Here is a 10,277-nt window from a genome sequence, read left to right as displayed (position 1 = left end):
ATTTTCACGATAATTTTGAGCTATGTTAGTGGTGTCGGTGCGAGAACTATAATATTTTTCATGTTTTTCGTAACAACCGTAGTCCATCAAAATTAACTAATTCAAATACTGATATAATTATAATCTTATTTAATTTAACATTATAATTTTTAATTTGTAATTTTTTTATGAATGATTTTTAATTCTTTTATTGATTTTAATGATTCAATGATTCAATTTTATTTTGACAAAAATCAAATTTCGATTTAAACGGTGATCAGAGCAGGTCTCAAAAAGAGTTCCATATTTCAATACAAAATTTACTAATAAATAATTACTTATTCATAAATTATTTGTATATATTTTAAAAAATTATAAAAGAATAAAATTGAAAAGATAAGTAAAAAACTAAGTTTAATTAATTTAATTATATATTTTTAGGCTACAAGTAAGTGCGAAACATAGGGATTAATTTATCAATACATGTATCTGACGTGACACTTCAGTGATCACGTGTGCAAAAATGATCGAAAAACATATATGGGCTACAAAATTTAAAAATGGAAAAGGTTGAGGAGTTTTCTGTATGTTTTGAGGAATGAGATAAAATTACTATAAAATTGAAACGTTAAAATTTGTTTCGCCAATCCTCTTATAATAATTATGATGTATATTTTGTAATTTAATTTTTAATAATTTTTTTTAATTAAATCAGTTATGTAATTTAACTTATTTTTTAGTATTTATGAACATCGTTGTCAATGTTTCTATAAAATTTATTGTTTGTTTGATGATAATTTAATCTATTATTAGTAATTTAATGATATGTATGTGTATATGTCCGAGATATGCTTGTGTCTTTTTATTTATGGCAAAACCCATAAGACGTCCATATACTTTACCTGTATTCCAAAGTTGTTCACGTTTAAGTCTCTGTACTTGTCAAATTCCGATTACGACACCCTTTGGTAGATGGAATTTAGCAAGTGAAGTTGACTTGCATTATGTGAGAGTGTTAAGAAAAAATTGTCCTGATTTTCTAACTTTTAACCCGTAGAAAATGGATAAAATACACATAAATAGAAGGATCTCTAATCAATTCTTTGCTTTTCCTTTTCACTTCATCTTCTTCACTTGATGAAAGTAGCTATTCTGCCGGGGTTGTTATCAATGGAAATCCTGCAACACAAACAACGACAGCATAAACCTAAACCCTATAAAGTCTCAAAATTTAAAATTGAAGTGAAGAAAACAAAAATCCACTTCAGTCCAGCAATATTAAGGTATCACAACATTTGATAATCAGTACAGCCATTGCTACAAATTCATCTTCATTATCGACAGGCACAAACCTAATTCAAGTAAAAATAAACATAATATGACAATGAAGCTCTTGAATTCAAATCACAAAAGGAAATCCAAAAGCTGCATTTTTTAGCAATGCAGTATTGAAGAATGAGTCTTCTGCTGACATAATTCACAATAACACATGTGCACAAAAGGAATCAACTGCAGCTACTGTGATTGGAGCATTCTTGGATCACGCAGATTGATGAGCTGGAGATTCTCTGCAGCTACTGTGATTGGAGCATTCTTGGATCACGCAGATTGATGAGCTGGAGATTCTCTGCTTCTGGATTGCTGAGCTGGAACTTTTATGATAACTGCTTTTTATGTATCTAGACTAGTATTAGTGAATAGATTCATAATTAGCTGATGTATCTTGGATCACACGCTGATTGTGTGTTTCCATTGCCTTGTAGTATAAAAGGCTGATTCTGTAATCATTTGCAAATTAATGAGAAAAAGTTCATTTTCCAATATGGTATCAAAGCAATTTGTTCTCTATTTTCTCATTCATTCAACAGCACATTGCTGATTTTCTTAGCAACCAAACACTCTTCTTCTTCCTTAATTTCTTTCTTGAAGCTTCTGATAACTGTCAACAATGGCAGATTCTTTTACTAGACCTGAAGATATTCCCTCAAATCCATATTATGTCCATCCAAGTGAGAATCCCTCACTTTTGCTTGTTACAAACTTGTTAACTGAAGGAAATTACCATTCATGGTGTAGAGCCATGAAGAAAGCATTGATCTCTAAGAACAAGCTGAAATTCATTGATGGAAGCATTGCTGTTCCATGCAGAAATGATCCTTCTTTTCCAGCATGGGAAAGATGCAATAACATGGTGTGTTCATGGCTGACTAGAGCAGTAAGTAATTCAATCTCAGAAAGTCTATCTTGTATAGATAATGCAATTGATGTGTGGGAAGATTTAAGAGAACGTTTCTCTCAAATTGATGCTATAAGAATCTCAGATCTTCAAGAGGAAATTTACTCCTTCAAACAGAACAATATGACAGTTACTGATTATTTTACTCAGCTGAAAATGCTTTGGGATGAGCTTGGAAGCCTCAGACCTATACCTAATTGTGTTTGCAATCCTGCCTGTTCTTGTATGCTGTTGAGGACAGTAAAAGACTACTTCTCAAATGATAAGGTAATACGTTTTGTGAAAGGTCTCAATGACAACTTTGGAATTCTCAAGACTCAGATAATGATGATGGAGCCTCTACCTCCAATTAACAAAGCCTTCTCAATGATAATTCAACATGAAAGACAACTTGGATCTGGAAGCAATACTGCTGAATCCAACATTTTCTATTCCAAAAGTCATGCAAACTACTCTCCTGATGGTAATCAAGAAGTACCAGATCACTATAATCCTGCATCAACTTCTGCAGAATCAAGTGTTTTCTACAACAAAGGAGCCCCTGCTTATCTAAGCAATGGACCAAAGCCAAGAAATTTTGGCTTCAATCAAAACAAGAAACCAATCTGTTCTCACTGTGGCAAGGAAGGACACACTGTTGACATATGTTACAGAAAACATGGTTTTCCACCAAACTTTCAATTCAAAAATAAGAGAAATGCACCTGTGTATGCTAACCAAGTTGAATGCAGCAATGCTTCTGACAATTGCAGTAAAGCTGAATCTGCAGATTTTAATGATAATGCTCAGCAATTTTTTACTCAAGAACAATATTCCAAGATTCTGGCACTGATCAACCAGAATGGATCCACTGCTCATGTCAACACTATCTCAACTCATTTCAAGCCTGAGGAATCTCCAGGTAATATCACACCTCTTTGTTTTTCAACTAGGGGTTGCCAATCTACTGAATGGATAATAGACACAGGTGCCACATACCACATAACATGTAATTCACAGTTATTCATATTGTAATATCCCGTAAAATTTTAATTTATTTTTCGATAATTTCCGACAATTTTTCCGGTCGTTTTGAAGTAACTTCGATGATAGCGGTTTGATTCGATTGAGTTGGTTTGGGGTTGATTTTTGGTTCAACCATTTATTTTTTAATTTGATTAAAAAGAAAAAAAAATATGTTTTGGTGGATTCCCGTTCGAGAATGTGGATTCTCGAACGAGAATCCACCCTTCCAGGCCTGGTCTCGTTCGAGACCAGGGGTTCTCGAACGAGAACCATGCCCAAATGGGCTGTTCTCGTTCGAGAACATGACAGCCCATGGTACCATTTCGTCTAGCTCACTTCGAACTCGTTTACGGCCCGTTTCCACTCGTTATTTAAAAGTGACTTCTAAACAGAAAACCTAGATCACGCTGCAAACTAAACCTAGCCACTTTTCTTTCGTTCTTTCGCCGAGTATCGAAGCAGTTATCATCTTCCAAAGATCGCTGTTTGGTAAGTTTTCTGGTTTCTTTGATTTCCAGATTTTACCTTTGAACGATATTCCGTTTTGTTGATCGTTCTTGTTCGTTTCTAGATCGAAACTGATTCCGTTTGATCCCAGATGTTCTAGACTCCCGTACCTTCGATTCCCTATCTCGGTTTTGCCAAACGGTACGTAATCGATCCCGTTTCAATCGCCGTACGGTTTCCGTTTTAAAGCTTTATAAATTCTGTTTTGAGTTTGTATGTTTACTGCCGTTGTTCTTAGATCCTTAGATGGATTCTTACTCTCTATTACTTTAGTTTGAATGATTCTAAAGTCGGTTTTCATCAAAATTGTTGTCATGATCGTAGCCAATTCGGATCCGTAGGAAATCGATTGTTCTTGGTTTCGTTGTTAAGATTAGTTCGGTATTACATTGATTCATGATTGTTACCTAAGATTGCGTTTCTGAGATTGTGTAAATACTTAGAGTTATGATTAAAGGCTTGCTTAAATTGAGATTCTTGATTTTGTAAGTAAAAGTTGAATTGATGGCTTATTTCCATGGCTTGGCGGGTTACTGCTTTTGAATGAAGAAGATGGTCTTTTTGCCACTTTGATCATTGATATGTTTTGTTTGAATTTATTTGATCCTTTAAGTTTCATTCATTTGTTTCGATAATAACTTAAATTTTAAATGGGTAAATTTTATACGTTAAATTTTTATAGCTTAAATTAATATAATTACTCGGGTAATTATATTTATTTTTGAATGTCAATTTGGCACGAAATTGACTAAAGTACAATTTAGTCCCTAATTGGCAAAAGTACAATTTAGTCCCTAAACTTTTATTAACTTAAAATGATTAAGTTTTTGATTTGTAACTTGGGTTACTTAGAATTGAAGTTATTGAGTTCCGCTTTTAAAATGGATTATTATTTTGCTAAATTATTTTATAAATATAAACTTGGGTTTATATTTGATAATTGTTTTGAGTCGGGTTAGACTTGGGTCACCCGACCAGTGAGGTTAGCTTGGTAGTTATTGGTAACTCGGCTAACCCACTATTTGAAAATTATTTATTATTTAAAGTTATTAAATAATATCTATAAATTGAATTTTAAGCGAGAACTCAATAGACTTATTTAAATTGGGCTTTATTACCTTTTGGGTATTTTTGTGTTGTTCTGGTTTATTTAATTCCGACGTGTTAATTGTGCTAGTCCTATGTGGTGTCTAGTACTCTCTAGAGTTAGGCTCTGTTTTTAATAATTATTTTATTTGTCTAGACTCGTCTATTGTTCGTGCTCCAAAGGCGAACCAGGATTAGCTGCTTGCCTGTTATTACGTGGATTAGCAAGCAGTGAGTTTGTACTTACTATTTACCGCTTTATTAAGTAAATTGTTATTTTAATATTAAATATATATATACTGTACGTATATTTCGAACTGTTTTTATATTATGGCTTCTAGTTGGAACATGCTACCTAATGGGCATCATTAGGACTGCGTGCGCACCGGTAATGATCTGGGAAAGGTAATTATGGTAATGTGGTAACTCGGTGTGAGCATAGCTCTCGGGACCAAGTAGAGTAACTCGGTGTAGCTCAGCTCTCGGGACTCTGGTATAAGTGTGGTCAGTGGTAACTCGGTGTAGCTCAGCTCTCGGGACCAGACCTGTTGGATTATGTTTTTTATTTAGAATTGTGGATTAGGGTTCCAACTATTATCCGTAATATCGTTATTAAATGTTTTAAACGTTTTAAAGGTTTTCCACTTAGTAAATGTAGATAGTGGTATAAACTCATCTCAGTATATCTGACCCCGTTGTTTTCCCAATTTTCCCCAGGGTTATGATCTGAGTGAGTCTGGTGATCTCCGCATTTACTTTTCCTCGGAGGTTCCCTTTTATTTTAGTAAAACAGTGAAACTATTTTATTCTTAGACCGCAGTAGTAACTAGACGTCTTTATTATTACTGTATATTTTGTCGGATTGGTTCGACTGGTTATATTGCTTTGGTATGATTATAATATTTACATTGATTTATGATAAATCTATATTAGTCTCGGAATTGGCTAAGCATGTTATATTAATTGTGGAATATTATAACTGCTAGATTTAGGCTGAAGTCTCGGTTGCCCCCGAGCATTGGTTTTCTGTAGGTTTATATGTTAATTGAAAGGCTAGCTACGGGTTTTGGTACTACATTACCCATACCCTAGCGCCGGTCGCGATTCATGAAAATGGGTCGTGAAAAACTTGGTATCAGAGCTTTGGTTTCAAACCAAGGCCTTATGCATGTTAATTGCTATGTGTTTTTGGTATGATAAGTTGATATCGTGTCTTAGGAACTACTGCGGAATTAGGATTCGTGTCTTGTCTTTTAAACGTCATCATTTGTTTTCAAACCTTCAGCCTACATCCTATAGGTGATGTCTGTCAGTCCTTATTTGGTATTGATGCTTTGATTGACAATTTATTTCACTTGGATGTTAATTGCTGTGTTTTATCATGTTGAGATTATTTCACTTGGGTGATTATAATTGCTTTTGATTTCTCGGGAAATCATAGGTTGGTAAATTTTCCTAAAGACTCATACTTGGGTATGATGTTTGATAAGACTTGTCGTTTATGCCTAAAACGATTTAGAATTTATGGTAATGTTACAGTTATTTTACGTGATGCGTTGAACTGCCTTTGCCTTGTTAATAAAGTACATCTTGGCTTTGGCCTCAATTGTTGATGTTAAATGTGATCGTATGTTGGACGTTAGCCTTATTTTTCAATTAAAGAGATTTTGGGTTAAACCTTAAAACGTGTTTGATGGTCATGCATTGTTTGACCACATGTTGATTTAGAGATTTTTATCGAGAATATTGTTTTATCCGATTTGTATATCGACATAGAATTATAAGAGAAGTTTAATTTTAAATTCTTAAAAAGATGGTTTTTGGTTGAGTTGCCAGTAAATATTTTGAAATATTATGTTTGGTCTGGTGTTAACAAGCGATGGTTTCAAATGATGTTTTATGAGATAAGTCATTGTTTTAAGAATTTAACGTTGAAGTTATTTTATCATGTTGTAGTATGCCAGCATTTTAAATTTTTGGGATTTACAGAATAGATGTTTGAAATCAAAGAATTCTCACTTGAGTTTTAAATTACCGTTTAGCGGTTGTTTTAAATTGAGCTCCCAAAATTTGAAGGGATGGAAATTTTATTAAAATACTTTTCCGGATTTACAAATATTTTAAATACGTTTTATAAACGATTGTTTTGGGTTCGACTTGGGTCACCCAAATTTAGGAGTTGAGCTTGGTAGTTGTAATAACTCGGCTAGCTCGATAATTTTATTGTCTGAGATACTTGGGTATCCGTTTTAAAGCAACTGATTAATAAGAAGAGATTTTTACAAAATGTGATTTTGTTTTAACCTTGGGGCTCAGCAAAATTTGGAAGTTTTCGTATTTGTTTTTAATTTCAAAACGAATTTTGAAGCGTACTATTAAAGGACGATATATTTACATGGTAAATTTATAATGAGATTTCAAGGAAATGTTGTGGCATATCCTGATTTGTTTTAAGAATGCTTGAGTAAATTGTGTTCAATGGCATGGTTTCGTGGTTTTCGATTTTCAGATTTGTTATCTTGTGAACATTATTTGTGTTTTATAACTCGCTTGTCTGTTGGACTAAGTTGATTGTTTTAGTTTTGTCTCTTCGTGCGGTGTAGCACGTGAGATGATCTAATCATGTGGTTATGGTTGCCTTACCTCGATGTATAGTTTTGACCTTTGAGTAAGATCTTCTTTTTGATCTTCTTCCTCTTTTGTTCGGTTTTGGGTTGCGCCGGGCTTTGCTGTTTCTGTTTCGTGGATCGAAACCTTGGGGTTTCGATATCGAGGAATACGAGGGAAGTACTTCCTTCAGATTGGCTGATGATATCTGATTATCCTAGATCGGATATTGAAAACTCTGAACGGAGAAGATAGATCGGTGTATTAATGCACTGGTGTTTCCATCAAGTCTGATGATGCGATGCGGGAGCTGGCGGTAGATTTGGTAAGAACGTTTGATGTGTTATTTCTTTGGGAATGAGTTTCGATTAGGGTTTAGGGTAGTTAGATTTTTATGCGGAAGAGTTGTAACAGAATTTTAGGTTGAATTTTTTTATAGCATCGAATGTTGCTAGGTTACAAGTAAGGAATTTTGAGAAATATTTTGAGGTTATCAAGTGCACATCTCACATAGTGTAACGTCTAGCAAATGTTTTATTAAGAAATGGATTTCAAAGATTGATTTGCTGAAATTTGAAATATTTTCAACACGTAATTGTGCCCAGACATATCTTGAACATGCATGTAGAATGTCACGAATAGGGTTGCATTGAACACAAAGTATGTTCACTAAACTATAAGATAAATTAATAATTAATACATGCACAATAGTACATGCATCACGTGCATAGAAATTATTAGGGTTGGATGCAACTCTTTGGGGATGAGAGATGTCATCACCCTGGCGCACAATTATGTAAAATAGATTTTATCGACAAAGTGTTTTTAGAAAAATGTCTTAGAACAAACTCGCGAGTCCCTTTGGGGTAAATGTATTTATAAAGTTGTGGAATTTCAAATGATTTTGAAACTGTTACCGGAAGGTAGCTAGACAAATACTCTGTGATGATGATGATGGTTATTAGATGTTTTTGCTGTGAGATTATGGTCTGTAGAATCAGAATCTTTTGGTGGTGAGTAAGAATGATTTTGAGGTTGCGCTCGGGACATAGTTGTGCCAAGTGCGGTTTATGGTTAGAGTCAGAGTAGGAAGAGTTCATGATAATTTTCGATTCGTGATTTAAGGATTTGTGATTTAAGGATATTGGTTTTGCTCATGTGTGTGTATACACTGTATTTTTAAAAGAAACCTTATCTTTTCAGATTGAAATTGTCCAAAGTATTTTGGTGTACTGATATAAGGTATGTTTATAAACAAGAGATTTACATTGCTGATTTTATCTTTCTGAGAAAAGGGAGAATTTTTGTCAAAATTGATTTAAAAGAGATAATAAATTTTTCGCTTAAGCGATGTCTTCATATGGTGTTTTGTTTGAGAAAATTTAGAAGCGCTTTAAAATTTTGGTATGTTTGAAACATTAATGTGTATTTTGAATACGGAAAATTCTGCCACAGTTGGCTTTTTAAGTATAAATTATTTAAAGAGTGTTTTAACGAGTTTGATTTAAGAGAGCATAAATTTTGACAGTTGAACTGTTTATAAATTTGCAAATATATTAGAGGTAAGAAAAAAAAATCAGATTTTAAATGTGGAGGTTTTGAAATTTTTCAAGGGTTTGCTAAACCGATGGTTTTTCAATGATAAAAGTATCCCGATTTTTGAATGCAAAAGAAGGTGTAAGACGTTGAGTCTTTTAAATAGGGTGGAAAATTTTCTGTATATAAAATATTAGTATTAAAAGATTTTATACTCACAGGAGTTGGTTTTGAGCATAACTAACTATCCGGTCGTAGTAAACTAATCGTTTTGATTTCTCGTTGTATACGAGACTATAGTCAATTGATTGAATAATTTTGAGGATTTGAGTTCGATTTGGTTATATGAGATAGTTGATTTAAAAAAAAAATCGAAATCGCGGTTAATAGGTTTCCACCACCATGATTGGTTGATCGATTTTGTTATAGAGGGTATTATCGTAATGATGGATATCGTTGGGTCAGTTGTTGAACCCTTGGTTGGCGACAAAATTTTATGTTGTCAGATGCAGTCAATGTTTAGAGTAGTCGTGGCGTTATGTTTCTGAGTGATTGGAAGAATCATTATGATGGATTTGGCTATCTTTGATATAGAATTTATTTTGTTATCATGAGAGAGGTTCGCTTTTCTCTGAATTGCGATATGAGTTTTTGTGTTGTTGTTTCACAAGTTAATAGTATTATCGAGCTAGTACCAATCGTTAAGATTAGATGATTATTATAATGTTTGTTTGGGAACCGAAATATTATCTGAAGTTATTGGGTTTTGATGTCGGTCATTTTGATGTCGAGATATTATAAGAGGATATAAGAAATTATTTTAGAACGATAGATTCTGACAGCTATGTTGCAGTGTTATTGTTTTGTTAAGGCTAAAGAGTTTAGATTTTGGAGAACAACAGTTGAGTTAGCGCTTAGTCGTATAGTGGACACTGGAAATTTTATAATAGTTAGGTCTCGAACTGGTTTTGGAAACCACTCCGGTATAGAGTAATTGTGGCTCCCAGTTGAATAATTTGTTGATTATTCACATTGTATTGATCGAGTGATTGTTGGAGCACCGAATTGATAAGATCCAAATTTTACGCTTATGAGTGTTGTAATTGTTATATTGCAAATCAGTTTCAGATTTGAGATTCGAGGTTCGTTTTGGCGTTAAGGAAAGTTGGCGCCGAGGTATATTGGTCCTTATGAGATTTCAGAGAGGATTGGAGCTGTGGCTTATCGTCTGGTTCTGCCGCCAGACATGTCGTTAGTACATCCTGTGTTTCATGTTTCTATGTTGAGGAAGTGCATTTCTGATCCTTCGCACGTGATTGTG

General features: G+C 33.7%; 1 protein-coding gene across 1 annotated transcript; it reads left to right on the top strand.

Annotated features, from left to right (window-relative positions):
• Positions 1–1,927: 1,927 nt before the first annotated feature.
• Positions 1,928–3,791, top strand: LOC126668770 (uncharacterized). The gene is made up of 2 exons (XM_050361948.1): positions 1,928–3,182; positions 3,739–3,791. Exons 1-2 carry the CDS (start codon positions 1,928–1,930, stop codon positions 3,789–3,791), a joined length of 1,308 nt encoding a protein of 435 aa, XP_050217905.1.
• Positions 3,792–10,277: the final 6,486 nt, after the last annotated feature.

Source organism: Mercurialis annua, linkage group LG2 (genome assembly GCF_937616625.2).
Source record: "Mercurialis annua linkage group LG2, ddMerAnnu1.2, whole genome shotgun sequence".
Taxonomy (NCBI): Eukaryota; Viridiplantae; Streptophyta; class Magnoliopsida; order Malpighiales; family Euphorbiaceae; genus Mercurialis; species Mercurialis annua.
Note: the sequence above shows the minus strand (reverse complement) of the source record. Positions and strands in the feature narration are given on the sequence as shown.

What these genes read in the sequence shown, in the direction of transcription:
- LOC126668770 (XM_050361948.1), top strand. Translation starts at nt 1,928, where the DNA reads ATGGCAGATTCTTTTACTAGACCTGAAGATATTCCCTCAAATCCATAT. An exon ending in TGAATGGATAATAGACACAG is followed by an intron (nt 3,183 to 3,738) that starts GTGCCACATACC and finishes TTTGATTTCCAG; the next exon opens with ATTTTACCTTTGAACGATAT.